Below are 26,098 nucleotides of genomic sequence, written 5' to 3'. Positions count from 1 at the left end.
TTTTTCTTAATTCCTGTTGTCATTTTAAAGCAATTAAATTCTTTTTACAAAAATATGCCTCACGCAGGTCCGTTTGATACACCATTGGCCCATTTCCTGCTCTCCGAATGACTGTAAGAGTTCGGAGGAAAATCCGCTGTATTATTCAGACCGAGGCTTGTTTGTGCGCAGATTGAAAAGATGAGTTTATCTATTGGATCTTTGATCCAAGGTGATGATAAAAGGCTAAGACTATAGTTTCTAGGACAGGTAGGTATCAACGATGAAAGAGGGAGTTTGCTAAAGCTAAATCAGCACCAGCAGCATACTCGTCAAGTATAAGCCAGCAAACCCGCTATTCCCAAACACTTACTTTCTATTGGTCCGTCGATGAAGTACAGTGGAATTAAAACTGTGACCTATACGTTAACATCTGGGACCCAACATAAGTGAATCAGTGGAAATGTGACTTTCTAAAAACTTCACCAATAGGGACGATTGTTTCTAGATGGTTACTTTACAGATTCTTATCGTCAGCTATTGTTCTTCGGGTGACAGACAATATTATGCGATTTTACTGAACGAGGAAAATCGATATGATGTAGCTAAACTATAGTTTTCACGTCGCACAAGGTACAAAGAGCAGTAGCACATGTTCTCAAGTAACGCCCGCACAGCAACTTACAGAGTACTTTCGCCAATATGTGTTTGAAGACGACCAAAGGAATTGAAAAAGAGGAAGAAGAGATGTTAACTGTCAGCGGACAAGGAGATCATTAGAGGTGGAATTCAAGCTAGGGTGAAGAAGAACGAGAGTGGAAACTAGCCTTGCCTCAGGAATGAAACGTCCTGACATTCGATTAAAGCGATTTAGGAAACATAAATCAGGATAACCTAACAGAGCCTTTAACAGCAGTCGTCTTACTATTGCACCAACTCTCTCGGTGTGTCCAGAACAGTCTGTGACTAAATAATATGGTGATATCTCCAAAAATTTCATCGAACAATCTATACATCCGAAAAAGTGCGCGATGTCATACTACACCAGTTTTTTTTTTTTTTTTCAGGAAATAATCAACCAAAAGCCTAATCCTATTGTACCATTCACAAGTTATTCATAAGGATTCATACACATTGTCAGAATAAGCTAAATTTTATTATTACTTCCTTTTGTGATTTATAGGCAGGATCCACCCTTATCTTTTTTTTCTTTTTTTCAAAATATGTAAGAGGAATGGTGAGAAACTATTTATGTTCCGTGAAGAGCTTATCACGTTTACTTACGATATTACTCTTAACGTTAGGTTTACCTATCTTTTACCGATAATACGCTGTTTGAATAACTAAAGAAAAGAGCGTTTTGGACTGACTGTGTTACCTTAACAGCGTATATAAATATTTGTTACCGAGAACATTACGTTAGTCACGTTTTCTTGGCAAACACGTATTCTTTGTACACTCCTGACTTGGAATGAAGTAGTGTACCGATGGTTGACAAATCCTTTTTTTTTTCACTACTCCCGCCATTCAGTTACTTTGCCACTAAGATGTAAAGGACTTTACATTATCGACAACTGCTTCGACAAACATCACAGGTCGCAGTGAGTCACCAAGTTAACTGTAATCTCCATTGAAGGCTGTTGTCACGCACGTCCTTTTTCAGCAGTTTGAATAGGCTTCTTGGTCTGCAGCTTTCTAAGAGCTCGGGTATCGACGAATGCTAACAACGCAGTAAAGAAGAGGTAATAATAACATTATTCCAGATAAAAAGCCAGTGGGTGCAGGAGCGGGAATTCAAAGCTAACGTAGCTTAAGTTTGAATAGCCAGCTTTTTCACGAATGAATTTCTCGATAAATTATCGATTTTCTAGTCAATGCGTAGGATTTCAGTTCCTTGATGGAGTAGTAAATATTGTACGCCTTTCAGAGGAACATCGCACAGACAGTAATGCCACCAGAAATAAAGAGCTTTTCGAATTTATTTTAATATCTTCTTTTACGACTCTACTGTGAGTATTTAGTATTTATTGATAAAGAACTATAAAATATTAGTCCTATTGCGTTTACGAGTAATTATGTGTTGGCTGCTGGCTTACCTGCCTCTAGAAATTCTTTAATTTTTTTCAATTCTTTGCAAAGGACCTTACTTTAAATACATGGACACAATGAGTGTATCTTGACCACAAGCTGTACTGAGGAAAATTTCGTAGTTTCCACAATATGTTTAGCACATTTCCCGGCTCATTCTCTACAGTATTTATTCCACTTCTCCATTGCAGACAGAGCTATTTTACAAAGACAGACAGGCACTGCTGCTCTGGTTGTCAAAGGAGGGCATTGAGCACGTTTTCAACAGCAGCCAGCTCAGGTTTCTCGTCGTTCATCCCGATTTATGTTTTCCACAGTTCGCCAAAATCAATTAAAGCGAATGCCGGGTTGTTCGTTTGAAAAGAACACGGCAGATTTCTATTTCAGCGTTGTCCGATGCGAACTTTTGTACCGGACTTAGACTAAATATTAAGATTTTATTGAGACAGTATCTACCTAACCGTTATTTTGTGATTCTGTGTCAAATTATCGGGAAAATTATCGTATGTAAAGATACAATATGAATTACGTAGATTCTAATTGGAGCAGTTGCTGTGGTCTTCGTCAATGTGCAAAATGCCACGCGACTCCATAGTGTGCAGTTCACTTAACCTCTGGATAACTACTACAACCAATATCCACTTCAACTAGCTCTCCTCTACTGCCAGTTTAACCATTCCTTGATGCCTAATTCTATTTAGTACCTCGGAATGTCCATGTAGTCTTCAGCAATTTTCGGTAACACCATATTTCATAAGTTTCTATGCACTTCTTGCCCAAATTGTTCATCGTCGACTTTTGCGCAAGACTACACTCCAGAGAAATACTTTTAGCGAAGACTTCCTGATATTTAAATATATGCCGGACAGTAGCATAGTTCTGTGTTTTAGAAGAACTTTTCTGGCTGAGATCGATCTATATTTGAATTCTTCCTTATTTCTGCCATCATCAATTATCTTCTTGCCAGATAACGAAAGTTATCTAATGCATTTCATGTCTCATTACTTGATAAAATATCCTCTTCATAACCTGACTTGATCTGACTGTTCTTCAATACCCTATCTTACCTTTTGTTGATGTTATTTTTACTAGTTTTCAAGACACTGTTCATTCTGTTCAGTTGATCTTCTAAGCCCTGTTGTGTCTGACATATTTAGAGTGTCATCAGCAAATCATAAAACATTTTATTTATTTTCCTCGAACTATAACTCCTTATATAAATTTCTCTTTGCTTTCCTTTGGTGCTCACTGTTTGTGTTGTTGTTGTGGTCTTCAGTCCTGAAACTAGTTTGATGCAGCTCCCCATGCTACCCTATCCTGTGCAAGCTTCTTCATCTCCCAGTACTTACTGCAACCCACATCCTTCTGAATCTGCTTAGTCTATTCATCTCTTGGTCTCCATCTACGATTTTTACCCTCCACGTTGCCCTCCAGTGCTAAATTTGTGATCCCTTGATGCCTCAGAGCATGTCCTACTAACCGGTCCCTTCTTTTTGTCAAGTTGTGCCACATACTCCCCTTCTCCCCAATTCTATTCAATGCTTCATCATTAGTTATGTGATCTACCCATCTAATCTTCAGCATTCTTCTGTAGCACCACATTTCGAAAGCTTCTATTCTCTTCTTGTCCAAACTATTTGTCGTCCATGTTTCACGTCCATACGTGGCAACACTCCATACAAATACTTTCAGAAGCAACTTCCTGACACTCAAATCTATACTCGATGTTGACAAATTTCTCTACTTCACAAACGCTTTCCTCGCCATTGCCAGTCTACATTTTATATCTTCTCTACTTCGATCATCATCAGTTATTTTGCTCCCCAAATAGCAAAACTCCTTTACTATTTTCAGTGTCTCATTTCCTAATCTAATTCCCTCAGCATTACCCGACTTAATTCGACTACAGTCCATTATCCTCGTTTTGCTTTTGTTGATGTTCATCTTATATCCTCCTTTCAAGATGCTATCAATTCCATTCAACTGCTCTTCCAAGTCCTTTGCTGTCTCTGACAGAATTACAATGTCATAGGCGAACCTCAAAGTTTTTAGTTCTTCTCCATGGATTTTAAAACCTACTCCGAATTTTTCTTTTGTTTCCTTTACTACCTGCTCGCTGTTTATACAGATCAAATAACGTAGGGGATAGACTACAAGTCGCTCCCACTCGCTTTTCTGCTACTACGTTCATTTCAGGCCCTTCGAAGCTGCAGCTTGATTTCTGTACAATTTGTAGATAACCTTCTTTATCCTGTATTTTTAACGTTGTTAACTTTTGATCTGCAGAAATGTGTTGTTTGTATTTTACAACGAAATATATTCAGCGATAGTCTCGTTTATCGTGCTCCTCGTCTTTCGCATAAGAACAAATTACAGAAAAATAGTTGTTTACTGTATTGTAATTCGGAAATAATTCTCACGTGTCTCTAGATGGAGCGAGGTAGTCCGTTAACTTATTGCTTAAAGCAGAAAGCGAAATTTAGGTTTACTACAAATGTAATTCGCAGATACCTACCTCTCCTTCTGGAAGTGCTGGTTTCTGAGACACACTTGCTTTATGGTCTACTCAGCAGACGTCAGTAGAGAAACACAAATCATGGCCTGTCTGTACAACCACTTTCCAAACCCGGCAAGCGAAGGGCAAGAAGTCGTTTCGCCAGGTGTTTAACGAGTCTGCCGCTTCCGTTTTCGCCAAAGAACCTAATCTCCGTTGACAGGCGGCTGGGAATGGGGCCGCACCAAAAGGGCAGGTTCCACTAACGCAAGTATGGTCGCAGCGACGAGACAGCGTGCTCATCCGGCGTTTACACATTAGAATAAACGCAACTCGACCATGTGTTCAAATTTTGGGCTGTTTCGTTGGAGGCAAGATTCGCAGTTACAGTGCCCGAGTGCTTACAGACGATAGAAAATCGTAATTTTTATTACCAAGTCTATACTGTGAACAACACTTCACATTTTTAAAATTATTGCTGGATTTTAATCCACTTTGATCAATACGAAACGCAATATACAAACGTCATTCAACAAGTTCTCGGGCGTACAAAGGAAACGCAGATTAGATTAAATTAGTTTTTCGTTCCATAGATCCGTGTTGAGGAGATCCTCGTGGATGTGGAACATGTCACCTTTTTTAATTTTTTTAAGCTGTAGTAACAATACTAATAGTATAAATATATACAACACATCATTTATTTCTATTAAAAAATTCGTCAATGGAGTAGAAGGAGTTGGCCACTAGTAAGTCTTTCAAGCTCCTTTTAAACTGATCTCTATTTGTAACTGAATTTTTTATGTTTGCTGGCAAATTATTGAAAATGAGTGTTCCTGAGTAGTGGACCCCTTTTTGAACTAAAGTAAGTGCTTTTAAGTCCTTGTGCAGATCATTTTTGTTCCTGGTATTGTATGTATGAACTGAGCTGTTTGTTGGAAAAAGAGATATATTATTTAGGACAAATTTCATTAAGGAGTAAATGTACTGAGAGGCAGTAGTTAGTATACCCAGTTCTTTGAAGAGGTTTCTACAAGACGTCCGTGAGTTTACTCCACAAATAATACGTATTACACGCTTTTGGACTCTGAAAACTTTTGTTTGACTTGAAGAGTTACCCCAAAATATTATACCATACGACATTATGGAATGAAAGGATGCAAAGTATGCAAGCTTTTTCACTTTTATGTCGCCTATGTCTGCTAACACTCGAATTGCAAATGCAGATTTGTCAAGGCGTTTCTGCAGTTCTGTGGTGTGCTGCTCCCAACTGAATTTATTATCAAGTTATAATCCCAGGAATTTAAGACTGTCAACCTCTTCTATCTGCTCTTCTTCGTACTTTATGCATATGCTGGGTGGAAAGCTCTTACAGGTTCTGAATTGCATATAGTGACTCTTTTCGAAGCTTAATGTCAGTGAGTTGGCTTTAAGCCTGTCAGAGAGTTGGCTTTATCTAAGAAACAAATATGTTTTTTAAATTTCTTTAAATAATAACCGTGCAAATAAATACATTTTGTCAATCGACTTTGCAACATTTGAATACTTTTAGCTACATAAAATATGTCCATCTCTGCAAAATAAACACCTGGATATATTTCAACCTCAACTATTAATGCGAATCATCAGCCACACAACCATTTATAAAATAGAATGGTTTTTCTCTCCGCTACGTAGTGTGCGCAGATTTAAACTTCCTGGCAGGTTACACCTACGTGCTGAACCGGGACTCGAAACTGAGACTGTTGCCTTTGGCACACTTGCCCGCGATAGGCAAAGACCTCAGGTTGGAGTCCCGGCCCGGTTCACTGTTTTACTGTGCCAAGAAGTTTCAGACCTGCGCACACTACGCTGCAGAGTGAAAATCCATTCTCGAAACTATCCCCCAGACCGTTGCTAAGCCATGTCTCCGCAATATCCTATTTTCCAGGAGTGCTGGTCTCTCACGTTATGCACGAGAATTACACAGGAGAGCTGCGAAAGTGAAAAGTAGGAGCTGAAATACTGACTCGATGCATTTTTCTACCATTACCAGGTGTTTTTCAGTTGTATGTACATTAATTATTAATGCTACACTCATTTGATATGAGATGAAGTCTATTTGCATGCTGTACCAGTGAGAGATCTATTTTAGTGTACACCAGTATGTGTTGTATGTTTATGTTCGAGGGACGTTGAGTAAGTAACACTACAGATTTTTTTTTCTCGAAGCAAGTTGGTTTATTAAGGATTCTCATAGGGTAAACCTGGAAGAGATGGCGCTCATTTATAAAATTGCGCATGTTAAGTGCCATGGTGCAGCTTATAGTAAAACTTCTTTTTTTGTGCAACTAAACATACCCTAGTCTATGACATAATTTTTTGTTATTTTTTCAATGTAACGTTTAAACATAATGTCTGATCACGAAAGGATCTTTACACGGCGGCGTTTACCCTTTTGCTATGGTTGACAGACCGCGTGCCAAAAACCGCAAAACTACAATGTGTTTTAAGTCAAAACCTGAACATACATACCTCTAAATAAATTTTTGGTTATAAATGTGTTTTGGAGTGAAGAAAAAACTATGAAGTGTTAACAATAGTGTTTTTCGTAACTTATTTGTACATCTAAGTAGTGCACTGGTTTAGATAACTAATTTGCTTACTGATAGTTGAAAACATTATAGCTAAGACATACAATCCATTTATGTTTAGTTAATACACTCAATCACTCCTGGTGAAATATTAAACTAAAAACAAAAGCAAGATTAAAAACGTAGGTCATTTGGTTTTCTTTCTATTTTCTCGGTTATAATTGGCACAGAACATACCTAAAATAACGTAATCAAAGGTTACAAATCTTTTTGCTGTTTGAAGGTATAAATCTTCACACTCGCTACATACGTCGGGGGATACTTTTTTGATTCTTTTGTGTCGTCATCCGGATTGTTGGGATCTGAAAAGTCGAGCACGTCAAGTCAGCTGAACGGAACAGAAACTTTTCACTTATTTAAAACTGTTATTTGATTTGTGCGGGAAGTATCCCTAACGAAAAAATATGCAGCAGATGTACCGGATTTTATCGCGCCATGTATCACCATCTGTAGGGGAGAGACACCGTGGATTGTAAATTCATGACGTTGACAGCCAAGGAGGCCGCACAAGAATCAGAACACGCCCAACAGGACCTATTGTTAACACAACTTCTCAAACATCTGGAAATGTTTGGCCATTTAACCCATTCTAAGGACTAATCGTGACGGTGAGCAACGTTTTGATGAGATATTTAGAGACTTTTCTCAGTTATTTCCCCAGAGCGTATGTAAAACTTCCTGGATCGAAGAAACGTAAACACTTTTATTGCAGCCAGGCGCCCAATGAGCAACTGCAAGGCCGCCATGCACACACTCAGTCGGTATTTGATGAAAATACGATGGGTGCGCAGTCTATACCGCATCCGGCGCCTCTCCCTGATTTACCCTATACCATATAATTCCCCTCTCTTTTGACTGCAAAACCCTGTTTTTTAACATAATGCGACGGTCTCACTCCACCTGATGGGCAAGGCCTGATTGCCCACGTGGTACCACTATACTGGTCGACGTCGGAGCCAACGTCTTGGTGCGTGGGGCCAAACAGCTGGAAGCTCTTTATGCTCTTTTGCTAGGCGGTGGGGAACCCGACAGACACATTATTTTGAGTACCCCAACTGTTGGACGCGTGTGTCAGCACTACCAACAGAGACATCCATTTGAGCAGCAGGGTATTTGATTTTGATTCGTCGATCATCTAATCGAATGAGACTGTCCGCACGCTCCAACACTGAAGAAGTCACAGCTGTGTGCGGCTAGCCGGGACGCGACAGGTCGGACAGGTTTGCGGGACGTTGTTGCGATGATGATAGACGCCTCGCCCAACGGCACACCGTGATTTTGTTCTCCGTACACACTTTGCAAACAATGATGAATATCTGCGCAGCTCTGGTTTTCCGCCACAAGGAACTCAATGACGTCTCTCTTCTTGGAAGGTACCTCCGTCAAAGACGCCATTTTGAAGGCTACGTATAGCGCCGCCACCAATGGAACTTCGTCGAACTATAGGGTTGAAGCGGGCATATTCGACGATGGTCCACAGTAAATTCCGCATTTTTCCAACCGAAATTGGTGGAGAAGAAATATGTATTGCATTACTAATTGAACGCCCCTCATATTTGCATGTTTTCTTTGTCTTCTTTTGGCATGTTAAAATTAGCTTCATTCAGTAGAAAATAGCTGGGCCCTACGTGATAACTATCAACATATTATTACTCTGCATTTACATTTATCTATTCTCTCTGTAGTATCATTGCCACAGATACTACTACAACGCCGCGTCAACACAAGGTTGGCAGCCCGTCGTCTGCCGAACACAGCGCACTCTAGCGGGCTGTGCAGCTCGACGGAACTGGAGTGTGGCTCGTTCACTTCTTAGCTAGATTTCAACCTAGGCAGACGCACTTTCACAACTGACCCTCAGACAGTTCTGTTTGCATTGATTCCCTGAGGAGGGCCCATCAGGCTTCGTCCCTGAGAATGTTGTATTAGTTCATAGCCGCAGCTGTAGTCCTACAAACTACTGGAGATAAGTAATTTCATCGTACTATGTGTTTCTTGAATAATAATCCTTCTCTCTAACAGTGTGCCATACCGCGTATTATTGCAACCTGGACTCCTTCAGCTCCTATCAACTCAGCCTCCTGCTTATTTGCATTTAGTAACGTGCTGAAAACACCCACGCGTTTTGTGCCTCTAAACAGTGAGACACAATACTCTCGGCATAATCATCTCCAGCGAACACCTTGTAGAGCAAAGCAGCAGCAGTTACGAGCCTACCCTCTCATCGTAAAACGATGAGGTGATCTTAGTGACGACCACTAGACCGCGAAGTATCATTACAAGCTTCCATAGGTGTCACAATATGCGTGAGACAGTAAGTGAGGGGACAGAAGGAAGGTTAAATCGGCGTATCGTCATCTGGGCACTGTAAGCCTATCGCTACTTCCTTCTTTCAAGAGATACAGAGCAATAATAGAAGCTAACCAGGGCGATGTGTGTGTCATGGAAGCAGAATGAACTACCCAGCATAGTGGAACAGCGGAGCTGGTAGGAATGAATAGGCGAGCCTCCTCCAGAAGCACGATTATCCCGTATCGATACATCGACTGCCTTCTCTCCTGGAAAGCAGTTCGTGCTCCAGTGCGCTCACAGAGGTAAGCGCCCGCAGTAAAGAACGGCCGCACTAATATCTTACGCAAATCGCGTAATGATATCTGTAAACGGTCGACGAGTCGCCAGTGCGAAACAGCCTCTTGAGTTCCGATCTTATCTGCTGCAATTCTCGTAACTCACGCCCATGAGCTGCCAAAAGCGAAATTTCGCTACCGGTTCTTGCAATTCCTGTTCAGGTGTTTCGCTCTCTATCCTTCCGTAAGAACTAGACACACACTTTTTGTCCTCGCTGGGCTAACACAGAAGCTCGGACAGTATCCTGATTTACCGTTCATGGCGATCATTATTACTGCTTCAAAGCCCTTGCTCTTGCAAGTGACTTCAAGGAACGACATGAGAGTTTCGTATTACACAGTCTTTCTTTGCCATGAGATATGATAATAATAAACTTCACCTGGAACATACCTGCTTCTAAGTAAAAGACTTACACTCTATAATTTAGGCAGTCATTTATTCAGTACTCCATGTGTGGAGGCCACGCATGTTAGTTTTATTTAGGTATCAAGCTTTCAAAACATGACGTGGAAAAGTGCTTATGTGATGGCATTCCAAGCTTTTTAAAAGAGTGTGAGCCGGTATAACTTAATAGATTGTAGTCTGCAAAATTAAAAAAAGACACATTAAATCTTAAAAATATGAAGACAAGTTGATTTAAACTTTCATCTGTTTTTCTAGCACACATCTGAATCCACCCCATGCATGGAAGAGCGAAACTCTGATATTTCATATTCACTAAGAGCAAATTTTTTACTTTCTTCTTTGTTTTGCTACATTAATTACAAACACTTACGATTCAATATGTGGTCATCCTATATTGTATAAATATCCTAAAAACAGTTAAGATGAACGACAAAGTTACATTAATTGTAAGTTAATGATCAAAAAAAGAAGTTATATTTGCAGAAACTACAACGTGGTTTTCTTTTTCAATGCTTTGGCATCAAACCGGAAAGAATTTGTTTCTCACCTTGCAAAGTCTTACTGTGGGCATAAGTCTACTTAAAATGCGAGGTATGCAATGCATTCCGCATGTTCTAATCTTCTTTCCTGCATACCTTTTTCCTTTATTAATTCAATGATAGCGTGTCTTAAGTCGAAAAACGTGTGACGAACGTCCCGCGCAGATATAAAGTCTCCATACTCTTCGTTCAGTTCGATCAAAAACTACTGCTAATGATCAAGGAGTAACAGGTGTGACTTCAGAAATTTTACTATTTGTACTACTAATTACTTCACGTGATGCATGCCTGCAAATTCAACACAAAGTGCTTCTTGCTGTACAGAACAATGAATCCTGTCTGTCGATAGTAGTAATTTTTTGTTCTCTCATAGACAACTAAATCTTCAAATTCTTTCTGCATGACACTGTAATATTGTTTCATAGAGAATTTACAGTAGCCACTGGTTATGTGACTGCATAATATATTTTGAGAATTTTCATCCCTCTCTTCCGTCATTTCCTTTTATTTTTAAAGCTTCTGGTGCGCAAAACAGCAACTCGACCTGCAAACATCCTTCATACCACGAACAAATAGCGATGGATAAACAGCGCTAATACCAAGATTCTACCAAACTGAAAAGAGTTGTGCGGTTTATCGTATCGCGACATTGCTGCTCCCGTTGGTCGAGATCCAATAACTGTTAGCAGAACATGAAATCGGTGGCTTCAAGAGGGTAATACGGAACGCCGTGCTGGATCCCAACGGCCTCGCACCACTAGCAGTTGAGATGACAGTCATCTTATCCGCATGACTGTAACGGATCATGCAGCCACGTCTCGACCCCTGAGTCAACAGATGGGGACGTTTGCAAGACAACAACCATCTGCACGAACAGTTCGACGACATTTGCACCAGCATTGACTATCAGCTCGGAGACCATGGCTGCGGTTACCCTTGACGCTGCATCACAGACAGGCGCGCCTGCGATGGTATACTCAACGACGGCCCTGGGTACACGAATGGCAAAACGTCATTTCTTCGGATGAATTCTGATTCTGTTTACAGCATCATGATGGTCGCATCCGTGTCTGGCGACATCGCAGAGAACGCACATTGAAAGCGTGTATTCGTCATCGCCATACTGGCGTATCACCCGGCGTGATGGTATGGGGTGCCATTGGTTACACTTCTCGGTCACCTCTTGTTCGCATTGACGGCTGTTTGGACAGTGGATGCTACATTTCAGATGTGTTACGATCCGCGGCTCTACCCTTCATTCGATCCCTGCGAAACCCCACATTTCAGCAGGACAATGCAAGACCGCATGTTGTAGGTCCTGTAGGGGCCTTTCTGGATACAGAAAATGTTCGACTGCTGCACTGGCCAGCACATTCTTCAGATCTGTCACCAACTGAAAACGTCTGGTCAAAAGTGGCCGACAACTGGCTCGTCAGAATACGCCAGTCACTACTCTTGATGAACTGTAGTGTTGTGTTGAAGCTGCATGGGCAGCTGTACCTGTACACGCCATCCAAGCTCTGTTTGACAATGCCCAGGCGTGTCAAGGCCGTTATTACAGCCAGAGGTGGTTGTTCTGGGTACTGATTTCTCAGGATCTATGCACCCATATTGCGTGAAAATGTAATCACATGTCAGTTCTAGTATAATATATTTGACCAATGAATACCCGTTTATCATCTGCATTTCTTCTTGGTGCTGCAATTTTAATGGGAGGTAGTGTATTTGACCACAAACGGCACTCGCGGAACGTCCTGAATAGGCTGCAAGTGTGAGTCGTCGTCAGAACAGTGTTCTGTGGAGTTGTGAGTGCGTTATCTCGGAGCTAAGTGAATCTGAACACGGGCAAACTCTTGGTACCCGTATGGTGGCTGCCAAGTTTGTTTTTGAAGAGGAACCGGATATTTATATCGCACACAGGGAAAAGCGGAAACATCATCCAGTAAGCCGCAACGTGGACGGAAGTGTACGCCGAATGATCGAGACCCATGGTTAACTGCGTGTGACGAGAAAATGTTGGCCAGGTGCGAGCAGGACTAGGGCTCTGAGGGTTCCGCACAAACGCAATTAAGTTTATAGACAGTTCGTCCTCCCCGGGAATCCAGAATCTATACAGTTTTTGCTTGTTGTCGACATTAATACTGATATGTTATCCGTCTCGCCAATTCCAAGAAGTTGAAGAATGTTTTAATTTTAATTTTGAAGCGGGGTAACAGATAGCAAAAGGAATAGTTTTCGTCTGCTATAATTCAAAATTAACAATATTTGTACTGTGAAATGTCGCTTCTTGCCAAATTATGTGATTCTAGGTCAACGGATAGTACCAAATACGTTTTGATGAGTGAGTTAGCGAGTGTAAAAAAAAAGTATACAAGTGACCGTACGTTTTGATTACACTGACTTAGATGTTTACAATTACTCCACCGCCAAAGGCCTATAGATCTCAGTATGTGACCCAAATTTTAGCTTGATACCTCTACCCGTTCCGGAGAAAGAGGGGCCTCAACTGACGGACGGACAGACAGACAGCCCGATAACAAATGACAACAATTTCTTTTCGTTTTATTAAATTACAAATTAATAATTTTCTTATTTTTCCTTTGGTTCTACCGTGAAACTCTCCTTCTTGCCAAATTTCATTATTGTAGGCCAACGGGGAGCACCCCATAGGTTTTGGTGAGTGAATTAGCGAGTGCAAAAATATTTCACATGAATAGCAGTAGCTTTTGACTGCATTGACTTAGAAGCTTACATTTATTACGCCGCCAAGGGACCATAACCCATTCTATGTGACATAGCCGGCCGGTGTGACCGCGCGGTTCTGGAACCGCGCGGCCGCTACCTCAGATGATAAGTCCCATAGTGCTCAGAGCCATTTGAACCATTTTTTTATGTGACAAAATTCAACGTGATACTTCTAGCGGTTTCTGAGAAAATGGGTTTTTAACAGCCGTACAGAGGGACAGACAGACAGACGGACGAACAACAATGTGTCCCTATGAGCATTCTGTTTTACCGGTTGAGGTACGGAATCCTAACAACAAAACGAGAGCTGCATAAGTCACTGCAGAACTGAATGTCGCACCCGCGAACCCTTATCAGCACGAAAACAATACGAAAGCAGTTCCATAAACTTTAAGCTGCAGGTCGAGCTGGAATCGCAAAATCACGCATGAGAGACGCAAATGCCCTTAGCAGGAAAACATACTGCCGAAGCCATATACCCAGGACTGTCGAGTATTGGGAGAAAGCCATTAGTTCGGATGAGTTGCAGATTGTTTCCAACATCGAACGGAGTTTACGTCCGAAGGGTAAACATTACGGGGGTTCAGTGACGATTTGGGCAGTCGTACCGTGGTACTCCACGGGTTCCACAGTTCCTCTGCAGAGTCGCGTTATTGCCAAGGATTACGCGACCATTTTAGATGATTAGGTCCATCGTGTGTTCCCAATAGGGGTGCTGTGTTCTAAGACTATTGGACCCCTGTTCACTCAGCCCGCACCATCCAGGACTGGTTTTCGGAGTATGAGGACGAATTGTCGCTTCTCTTTGGTCAACACAGTTATGAGATGTCCATGTTATTGAGGTTTTGTGGTGTACTTTGGGGACAAAGATAAGTGATCGCTATCCTCTCCCATCATAGGTAAGTGAACTTGCCACTAATTGGTAGGAAGAATGGTGTAGTATTACTATGAAAACAACACAGGACCTGTAGTTATCCATTTAGAGACGATTGGAAGGTGGTTTTCCTACATCATATTAGGCATGGTAATGTGTTATGTTGTGTTTTTCGTGTTTCCATATTTTTGTCCACCCCCAGGACAAATATGCTCCGCAAATCACTGTGGAATGCATGGCGCAGGGTGCATATCAGCCATATCTCTGAATATCTGTCCTACTTCTTTTGCATAAAGAGCGAGGAAAAAATGTGTCTCTATACACAAGCTAACTTCATTTATCTTTTTCTCATGATCCAATGCGAAATGTATGCAAGTGGCAGTTTAATCGTCATACAGTCTCCGCAAATACGGCATTATCCAACACGGTTTCATGAGAACTACGGCATCTGTCTTTCGAGTGTTACCATTTAAGATCTCCGAGCATTCCTATTGCACTTCCGTATGCACTATACCGACCTCATTTAAATTTGACATTGCAAAAATGGAGCACGTGATGTATTTGAAGTACAATCTTTTATCCACAAAACTATGGTTCGCATTTTTGGCGGGTTTATGATAGTTAAACGGTTTCTGCTCTAAATAATCATCAGAATCAGTATTGATCCTTCTTGGAAGAACTCGGTGCAGCGCGTCATTTTTTTTTTTTTTTTCCTGTCGGTTAAATTTCGCGTCTGCAGCGCGTCATCTTCGTGGTGTAGCAATTTTAATGGCCAGTAGTGTATAACGGCGCAATCTGCAGGCTTGGCTAACACGTGCATTTATGTTAAAGCGTGCACTTCTCGGGGCGTTACCACATTTTCGCGCAGGACGCCTGCTGCTAGGCACTGTGAACACCTGGGAACCAACTGGGGCCGGTGCCGCATATAGACCTGCCCTTCTGCAAAAGGCGACGCCGATAGCGCGGCGGAAAGAGCGGCCTGGCGTCGTGAGACCCCTTTGCGACGCCGTCCAGAGATCTCCAGCCTCGGTGTCTGGCCTTAAATACACATTTGCAATTCCCGGCGCCGCGCACGCGAAGTCTGAGAGATTTACGTCGGCTTTATATCGCCATCTTTCCGGTATGCACACTTACAAGTCGGCAGAGGGGGTGTTCGCCGAGCGCTTCCGCGCCACGAAAACCGCACGTGTGATTCGAATTACGACTCGAAGTTCAGCTTAGCATGTAGAGTTCTAAACACTCGTAACGTCTGTGACAACATTTATCGAGATCAACAGAGCTACCAACAAACAACTGTAAATTCTATCCTGTTATCCGAGAACTTCGTTTTGTATCTTCAAGAGGGGAATTTATTCCGTGCGGAACAGTTGATCAAGATACGGTTCACCTAAGTGAGTCTGATAAATCGTTAGAAAGTCGTAAACGGGTTTTTCAACTTTCTGGCAGCTGATTTAGACCTGTGTTTGGACATATTTTTGGTGTCAAAGAGGAGCTCTGCATAAGAGCTTAGGTGCGACAGCTGGGCTTTTAGAAGCAGACTTCACATCCACGTCCGGCAATCCTAATTTATGACCTTATGCACTGCAAATAATAATACTGAAATAAATTAGACTAGACACTCAAAGTAGTAGTTGAATTTAACTATTTGGATAGCTAAACAATTTACGATGGCCCAAGTTGAGAAGACATTAAACGCCGATTGGAAAACTCAGAAAAAGCGTTTATGAAAATGAGAATTTTCCTTACAAGGAACAAAAAAATGAGTTATGAAGTCTTTTCTCGAGGTATTTCTCTGGAATGTTCCCTTTTACGGAAAATAAAAATTCCACAGTCAGCAGCTGAGAAAGGGAGAGAAGAGAGGTTACAAGCATTTGATATATGGTGCTACAGAAAAGTGTTAATGACTAGATGAGTGTGTCGGATAACGGATGAAGACGTGCTGAATCGAACTAGGCAGAAAAGAAGTACACGGCACAATTTGTCGAAAAGAGGGGACTAGCTGGTAGGACACATTCTGAAACTTCAAGAGGTGTCAGTTTGATAAAGGGCGAAAATATGTGAGCATAAAATTGTACAGAGACGCAACATATGGCTACAGGAAGCAGATTCAAGTGGATGTAGGTTGGAGTAATTATGCGGAGAAGAGGTGGACTTGCACAGAGACTAGCTTGAGCTGCATCAAACCAGTCTTCCGACTGAAGACCAAAACAGTGTTACTCCCTGAAAATGACAGTCTTTCTGAGCATGTCAACAGCGTCACAGAGCAAAAACACCAGAATTAGCTAACTACGTTTACATGACGAAAAGCAACCACCACTGTAGCTAACGGATCATCAGGTCTGTCTAACGGGTAGCGCCGTGACCAGTTGACAGATATTGACGATAATTTTCCCGTTGATGGCAGTCATAGAGCGGGCTCCGCGCAACATTGTGACGACAACCCGGATCAGCTATCTAAGCCCAGTATTAATAGTCAGGAAAGTGGTATGCAGTGCACATGCCCATCAATAGTGTCGTTAAGTTAGGTTTTATGTACAGTGGCGATCAGTGTCGCACGGCTCTGCTTTTATGTTACTAATACCGGTTAGACAGTGGGTTTCGAACCACAGACACCGTGCAACTACGCACTATTTGTGAGCTTAAGGAAACTGATAAAGTACGATAGTTGATAAAGTGAAAATTTTGACCACTGCACCACCTATTCTCATTATTTCCAGAGGAAAAAGAGTCATATGTCCATGGAATGACTACACAGCCACACTTTTCTATTCTGAATAGAATGTCTTGACTTTTATATTTCATGCACGACCCAGCCTAAACTGTACTATGTTGCTTACCTCTTTGCGCACGCCGGGAAAGATGATGAGGAAAGCGAGGAAGACGGTGAAGAAGACGAGGCAGACCGTGACCGTGGTGACGTCACCCGTGACGGATGTCCGGTTGCTCTGGCTGTACAGGGTGGGCCCGCCATCGCTCCTGAAGGCGTCAAACCAGCCCTTCATGTCCGATCGCCACTGGAACACAGATGGCAGTGGTCAAGCAGACTGCGAGGAAGTCAATTTAACTGTCACAGTATATCAGTATACACGGTGCTACTGGAAGCAGTAAGTACATGCTTTCCTTCTAGACTAAAAGCTGCTCTTTTTTGGGACACACAGGAACTTATAACTAGACTTTCGCGTTCAGATACCGCTATGCATCTACAAGTGTCATACTATCTTCTCGCCACAAGAAAAAAGAAACTCGTCCAAACATCGGGACGTCTCAAAAGTATTATTGGCCTGGAGACCAAATAACTTTCCTCTATATAAGGATGCATGCCACGATTTTTTTTTTTTTCAGCTACTGTTTAAGAATTTGAAATTTCTTAATATTTTTCTCAAGCATGCTGGAAAGTACCGATAAGTGCATATGAAACGTACTACTCATCTTCTCGTACAATAATTCAAGAAGAATTACCAACATGCAAATTATTTTTTTCTGGCCAGTTTACATTACTAGATACTACAGTCGCTTTGGAACGATATCAAGTTATTAACTACTAATCTAATGTCGAAGAACATGTACAAGAATAGAGGAGCTTGAGTTTAAGGCACCGCACCAAAGGCCTGTGCGAAATTCGTGATTTGGAAAGCTCTTTGACAGAAATGTATACATTGTGCTGTCTAGCTAGCAGCAGCGAATATCTAGCTTACCTTGTATCCCAGACGGAGGTGCTACGTGTCAGTGTGAACACACACACACACACACACACACACACACACACACACAATCATTGTTTGTTCAGAGTTTAAAGTCAGCATAATTACGAGAAAAATATAATAATGACCAATGATACATGCTCTTCCTCCCTCTCCCTCTCACTCCCCCCTCCCCGCCCCCCCCCCCCTCTCTCTCTCTCTCTCTCTCTCTCTCTCTCTCTCTCTCTCTCTCTCTCTCTGTCTTCCTCTGGCAAACATTTAGCCTATTGATCCGACAGTCAGTCAGCTAAATCAGCCAACTACACCAGTGCTTGAAGCAGATTATTAAAGGAGACATCAGAAATTGTGAGACATGCCACTGGAAAAAGTGTTTTCATTATGTTCTGAAAAACGAAGATAATCATCCGCAGATTCTATCACACTTTTGCATATTAATACCTCAATGTGGGAAGAATTTAGGCCCGAGTTAGGAATACATACAGTAAATACAGCAATCTACGCACGCAGTCAATAATGTGACTTTTGCATTATTACAAAAAGTTATTGTACTGATGCTCTTTGAGAAACATACGTGCGTATGACATCATTCCCCTTTCACTAACATGAGTGGTTAATTTCTACAAACGGCAACCAACATTTACCGTTCAACAATTCAGCCATATATTCGTATAAGTTTTGTACGAAATGAATCAATACACACTGTAATTATTATTTATGAGTGCACAAAGCCATTTGAGACGAATATTAAATCGATCCAAATAGATAATCATAAATCGCTGACGGTTCTGTTTGATTGCAGTGACAGGCCGCAGATCTTGTAAGTGATCAATAGTGTATCTTTCTCTCTACTTACATTATAGTCACTTAAGTCGAGTATCAGCTGCCGTCTTCCACTAAGTCTTCCTGACTTTCGTTATAATCTTCTAACGACGTCCGCGCTCGTCGAATACATCATCCTCATCAATCATGTAATTTATTCACTGCTCTACTATGATAATAATAATGTTAATTCCATGTGGCTCAATGTGCTGATGCAAGTCTTTCAATTGGACGCCTCTCCGGCGACTTGAGTGTACCTAACCTGTCGGAGAAAGTGACCTCTATTTTCCAAGCAGTGCACCTAATTTTCAACTACTTTCTGTAATTCTGTAATATAAAATGTCAAACGCTTCAGTTGTCTTCCCTTCCACTTTTCTCATTGTCCATTATTCACATCCATATAACGCTGTGTTCCTGACGTATAATATAGTCCTTCCTAAAATTAAGCCTGTATGTTTGCTCGCGAGGATACGGAAGTTTTTACTTCAACTTCTTCGTAGTCTCCAATTTTGATGGTAAGTTTTTAGCTAATCTTATTTCTGCTATGCTATTCCTCGTTAATTTACTTTCAGTTCATATTAAATGCTCGTTAAACTGTTCATTCCATGCAAGGGGACTTGTAATTCTTCCTCACTTTCACTGACGATAACAACGACATCAGTTAATATAATTTTTACGTAAAAGTTAATCCAATTCCTGAGCTTTTATTTTATCTCAGTCATTGCCTCTTTGAGGTGTCGTTTTAACAGCAGAGACGAAACACTTCATCCTTGTCTTATGCTGTTTTTAATCCTTTAAGTAACAGTGGTTTCTCCTTGGAACAATCTTCTCTTTTTCTCCGTAAGCATGGAACCACCGATGTCGTTGCAAGACAGAGACATCCATTGATACACTAAGGCTGATCTATGAATGTAGTGCATTGTAGAAAAGCAACAGTGGGCATGGATTGTTCTACGTAACTGCAACATGTGGTTTTCTTTAGTGGTGATCATATTGACAAGATCTTTAACTTGAGTGGTTTCGCTGGGGCCAAAAGGAGATTTGATACAAAACTTATTAAATTTTAGGCCCATTTTCTATTCTTATTGTATTGTTATTTCTATTGTAATTTGCTTTAGGCATTATGAGTTCATGGAAGTTTCGAGATGTGAGATTGTCTCTAAGAAAAATGTGAATTTGCCTTCAAATATAGGACATGAAATTACGGATGATTTAAAACTGTATGGCTTAGAGGGTCCTAAGAGAAACCACATCCTGAAAACAACTGATTGTTCACATTTTTCTAGTTTGTTCTTCTATTTGTTGCTCACTATGAAATTAAAGTTTAATTTTAAGAAAAATTTTAACATTATATTCCGAAGTGAAACCAACTCCTTAAAACAACTGAGTGTTTGCTTTTGACAGTTTCTTTTCGCATTCGTTGCTTATTATGATAATTAAGGTTAATTATGTGGAACATTTTAAAATTATATATTTTTCATATTGGTGGCACTAAAAGGGTTAATGCGAGAACTCTCTTGTCGTTCCATTCTTATAGTTCCCACTTGGTTCTTGTAGCCTATATACTGCATTTTACCCGTCTATCCAAACAGGTTATTGTTGGACCGGGGTGAGTACCGAAGAATAGATGGGTGCCTCGACAGAAAGCAGAAACAATTACAAGAACACGTAATCGGGGTGATACTTGTGTTTACTTAATGTGATGGAGCAAGTCCAATTCTATTGCACAAATCCGTTAGTCAGAGCCTAATCGTCGTAAATTATCACAGTCCAGGGAAGCTACGGATAAGACTGCTAATGCATTCAAGGAACTCGGCTGGCCTCGCTGCGGCGTCTGCTCTCACCGGCTCGGTGGCGGCGATACGTGCGTGCAGCAGGTGGTCTCCGCTCGAGTCGGCCGCTGACAGGCGGGGCCGGCCGTCACATCTCTCACTGCCCAGCCGCAGAGTGCGTTCCGCCTCGTGTGGTATCGGAAACGTACGACACCATAGCTGCGGTTTCTTTTCTGAGGCATTCAAACGTGTTGCGCCGGATTACGTTTCCAAACGTTTATCTGAGGTCCAACTGCAATCATTGCAACTCTGGATACACTCGATGACTGACATCAGTATCGGAGATGCCGGGCTCTGGGACAGATACGCTACATGTGTAACCTAAATGACACCGTTGAAATTAAAGGAGTTCCACTTTTATCTTATGAGATGGGCGGGAAAAGTAATGAGACTGGGAATTCTGCGAGCAATCTGACGATGCTGTATTTTTCCACTTGTGTAGACCCGTGTGTTCATCCCTTGCAGGTGATCAGTATGACTTCTAGCTCTGTACAGCCTCCACACGATTTTTGAGACCGCCTCAGTGAAGTTGTGGTTTTGTTGTGTATTACGAAAATGGAACAACAGAATTTAGAGCAAACGTTATGCCATCCAATTTTGTGTTAAACTTAGGGAATCCGCGGATGTGGCTCTTGAAACGTTGAAACAGGCTTATGGGGAATACTCCTTATCAAGAGCACAAGCATTTCGCCGGCACAAGTCATTTTTGAGAGGCCGACAACACATTGAAGATGAACCCCACGCATGGAGACCTTCGACTTCAAAAATCGACGAAAACGTCGAAAGCGTGTGTGTAGTCTTGTGAGACTGTTCACCCAGGACAAACTGTCAACCTGGTGTTTTACAAATGTGCCCTTGAAAGGCTCAGGAAAAGGGTGAATCGGGTGAAACGGGGCATTACAGACAAGTCTATCCTGCATCATGACAACGCCCCATATCAGACGGCCACTTCCAACAGGATATTTTTTACCTGTGAAGGCATTCCTGTTGTTCCACAGCCCCCTATTCAGCTGACATGAGCCGCGTGGGATTAGCCGAGCGGTCTAAGGCGCTGCAGTCGTGGACGTCCCGGCGGAGGTTCGAGTCCTCTCTCGGGCATGGGTGTGTGTGTTCGTCTTTAGGATAATTTAGGTAAAGTGGTGTGTAAGCTTAGGGACTGATGACCTTAGCAGTTAAGTCCCATAAGATTTCACACACATTTGAATATTTTTGATCACCTGACATGAGTCTTTGTGACCTTTTTTTCTTTTTCAGAAATTGAAGAATGTCTTATAAGGACGTTCTTTTGGGACTCCGGAGTACATTCAAAAGAATGTGAACGACTTATTAAAGGACGTACCAGTTCAAGCCCTTCAGTGCTGCAACCAAGACTGGGAGAAACGACTCTGCCGGTGTGTAGCTACCGAAGGGACCTACTTTGAAGTGGACAATATTGTTGTTAGGAAAAAAATGAGGACTTTCGTAGATAAAAAATCCGTCTTATTACTTTTCTCTCACACCCCGTACTTAGGAGCAAAACGTGTTGCTAGACACTTATCACTTTGGGCACGTGACTAGAAGTTTCGAAAGCACCTCAAGCGTCTGGATCTCCTCCTCCTGAAACGTGCCTCCTTCGGCGGAGCTAAAGAGCTGGCCACAACAGGTGCTGCGAGCTTTCCGTGTCTCTACCCCCTCCTCGACGCAGAAAACTCGCGATTACTGCAATTAGCGTAACGTTTCCTTTGCGCAACAGGAAACGACTTCGGCTGCCGTAATTCGGAGGCGCCGAGGCAGTTCGTTTCAATTAACGAGCCGCGAGGCAGCGCCAGAGGGCAAGCCGGCGCCGGCGCCGGCGTCGGCGCGTCCCGCGGCGCTGACGCCGGGATCCCCGCCACCGGATTACACGACGCGTAACACGCCGAGCGGTCCCGGTAGCAGCAAAAGGCGGAACGTTGTAAGCTGACTAGTGTGTCGCCGTTGTAGTTTATCGAGCGTAGCAGCCGCGAGGCAGATTTGCGCAATGAGGGAAGCGCAGCCGGCGGAGGAGCAGGCCGTCAACGGTGCGTTACGTCGCCGTACGCTCTCTCTCTATCTCTCTCTCTCTTTTAAGCGCTAAGCCTCCTTTCCACTGGCAACGAAACCAGCAAATGCGTCCTCCACCATCACGACGGGTAGTCAACTGGCCTGCGGAAACATCCTACTGGCTCATTGTCTTGCAAGCTGGACCGACAGTCGTGAAAATTATGTTAATGGCCACAAGCACTTTCCCCTACCCTCGTCGAAGAAATTCAGCAACTGCCGCTAGCTGATTCTTCTCTGATTCTACTTTCATTCGACAGCGCAGGTGTTGAATCAGTTTATTTGTGAAAGTAAATAGTGGCAAAATATTCTTAAGTTTTGCGATACGAATATCAATATAACCTTCCATAATTCCTAGTAAACACGTAATGTAAAAGTAAAACAACAACATTTGAAGTGAGGCAACGGAGGTGACGAAAGTCAAGGAATACCTCCTAATATGATTTTGGATTTCCTTTGGCCTGACGTAGTGCTGCATCTCCACTTGGCATCGACCCAACAAGTCATTGGAAGTCCACTGCAGCAGTGTTGAGTCATGCCCTCTCTACAGCCATCCGCAGTTGCACAACTATTGCTGTTGCAGAATTTCGTCACGAACTGACCTCTCGATTATGTTCCATTAATATTCGATGGGATTCGTGTCGGCCGATCTGGCTGGCCAAATCCTTCACTCACACTGTCCACAAGGCTCTTCCAACCAATCGCAAACAGTTTGTGGTCCGGTGAAGTGGCAAATCGCCATCTGTAAAGATTTCATCGTTGAATGGTCTTCAAGTAACCGAACATAACCATTCACAGCCAATGGTTGGTTCACTTGGGTCAGAGGATCCAGTTCATTCCACGTTAAAACAGCCCTCACCATTATGGAGCCACCACCAGCATGCATAGTGCGTAACTGTCAACTTGGATCCACGGCTTCGTGTGTTCTGCGCCACATTCGAACCATACCATCAGCTCTTATCAACTGAAATCGAAATTCATCTGACCAGGCCTGATCTAGGGTTTAACCGATATGGTCACGAGCCCAGGAGAGGCGCTGCAGGCGATGTCGTTCTGCCAGCAAAGACACTTGCATCGTTCGTCTGCTGCCATGCACCATTAACGCCAGACTTCGCTGCGCTGTCCTACCGGATACGTTCGTCATACGTCCAACATTGATATTTCAAGCAGTATTGCTTGTCTGATAGCACTGACAACTCTGTGCAGACGCCGCTGTTCTCGGTCGTTAAGTAAAGGCTGTTGGCCACTGCGTTGTACGTGGTGAGAGGTAATGGTGGAAATGTGGGATTCTCGGCACACTATTGACGTTGTGGATCTTGGAATATTGAATTCCCTAACGGTACCCGAAATGGACTGTCTTACACGTCTGGCTCCATCTACCATTCCGTGTTCAGAGTCTGTTCTTCGTCTTTGTGCGGCCATAATCATGTCGGAAACCTTTTCACACGACTCACCTGAGTACAAATGACAGCTCCGCCAAATGCACTGCCCTTTTGTACCTTGTGTATGCGATATTACCACCACACACATATATATATATATATATGGCGTATCAGTACCTTGATTATAAAAACAAAAAGGAGGCATAACTGCGGAATAAAAGCCTCAGTTTCCGCTGTACGTAGAAGGTATAAGACACAAACAGCAGATACAGTTTCATACAAAACTTCAAAATTTGCCTTCTAGGAACGCAGTAAGCATACTACAGTCATAATAAAGTGATCTCCAGGTGCCTGGTCTGTCAGTGTTACTTGTAATTTAAGATGGCCCGTTATGTCATCTTACATACATATATTTGACTTCTGTATAGAGCAAAAAATGTCATTTTTTCTGTTTTCCGTCTTTCCTTCAGTTGCTTTAAATTCGTGGAGGTATGTATCGTCTATGCAGCTAATTGAAGGCACTTTGCTTATTGACATACGCGTATCGCTTAATTTATTTGGGAATCATCATCAATGGCGATTTGCAGCGCTGCTGTGTGTGTGCTCCTGGAGATGTATTCGTTAATTTCCATACTCCAGCTGGACGATTCCAGGCTTTTACTACATTTGTCACTTCGCATATGTCACTTGCACTTTCCATTTTGTGATCAACAATATACACTATGTGATGAAAAGTATCCGGACACCAGCAAAACATACGTTTTCCATATTAGGAGCATTGTACTGCCACCTATTGCCAGCTACTCCATATCAGCGACCTCAGTAGTCATTAGACATCGTGAGAGAGCAGAATGGAGCGCTCCGTAGAACTCACGGACTTAGAACGTGGTTAGGTGATTGGGTGTCACTTGTGTCATACGTATGTACGTGGGATTTCCACATTCCTAAAAATCCCTAGGCCCACTGTTTCTGATGTGATAGTGAAGTGGAAACATGAAGGGACACATACAGCACAATAGCGTTCAGGCCGACCTCGTCTGTTGACTGACAAAGACCGCCGACAATTGAAGAGAATCGTAATGTGTAATAGGCAGACATCTATCCAGACCATCGCACAGGAATTCCAAACTGCATCAGGATACACTGCAAGTACTATGACAGTTGTGCGGGAGGTAAGAAACCTTGGATGTAATGGTCAAGCGTCTGCTCATAAGCCACACATCACGCCGATAAATTCCAAACGACGCCTCGCTTGGTGTAATGAGCTTAAGCATTGGACGATTGAACAGTGGAAAAACCTACAGAACACTTTTGGGATCTTTTGGAATGCCGACTTTGTGCCAAAGCTCACAAATTAACATCGATACCTCTCCTCAGTGCAGCACTCCGTGAAGAATGGGCTGCCATTCCCCGAGAAACGTTCCAGCACCTGATCGAACGTATTCCTGAGAGAGTGGAAGGCTAAGGGTGCGCCAACATCATTTTAGGATTACCGATGGAGGGCGCCACGAACTTATACGTCATTTTCAGCCAGGTGTCCGAACACTTTTCATCACATAGTGTATGTTGATCACAAAATGGAAAGTGCAATTCACATAAGCAATGTGACAAATGTGGGTGAAAGAACACCAGAAATCGCCCAGCTGGATTATGCAAAATTAACGAATACAAATCCAGGACTACACATCTACATCTACATGACTACATCTACATGACTACTCTGCAATTCACATTTAAGTGCTTGGCAGAGAGTTCATCGAACCACAATCATACTATCTCTCTACTATTCCACTCCCGAACAGCGAGCGGGAAAAACGAACACCTAAACCTTTCTGTTCGAGCTCTGATTTCTCTTATTTTATTTTGATGATCATTCCTACCTATGTAGGTTGGGCTCAACAAAATATTTTCGCATTCGGAAGAG

The 26,098-nt window shown here is 42.4% G+C and overlaps 1 protein-coding gene across 1 annotated transcript in view; it reads right to left on the bottom strand.

The window, feature by feature from the left end:
• LOC126356042 (dual oxidase maturation factor 2-like) overlaps positions 1 to 26,098 on the bottom strand; it is a 995,426-nt gene that overhangs the window by 525,053 nt on the left and 444,275 nt on the right. Inside the window, exon 2 of the mRNA XM_050006722.1 lies at positions 17,220 to 17,396. Coding sequence (XP_049862679.1) covers positions 17,220 to 17,384 — 165 coding nt within the window. The 5' untranslated portion in view covers positions 17,385 to 17,396. The remainder of the gene's footprint in view (positions 1 to 17,219; positions 17,397 to 26,098) is intronic.

This window comes from Schistocerca gregaria, chromosome 3 (genome assembly GCF_023897955.1).
Source record: "Schistocerca gregaria isolate iqSchGreg1 chromosome 3, iqSchGreg1.2, whole genome shotgun sequence".
NCBI classification, from domain to species: Eukaryota; Metazoa; Arthropoda; class Insecta; order Orthoptera; family Acrididae; genus Schistocerca; species Schistocerca gregaria.
This window is presented reverse-complemented; position numbering and strand designations above follow the sequence as displayed.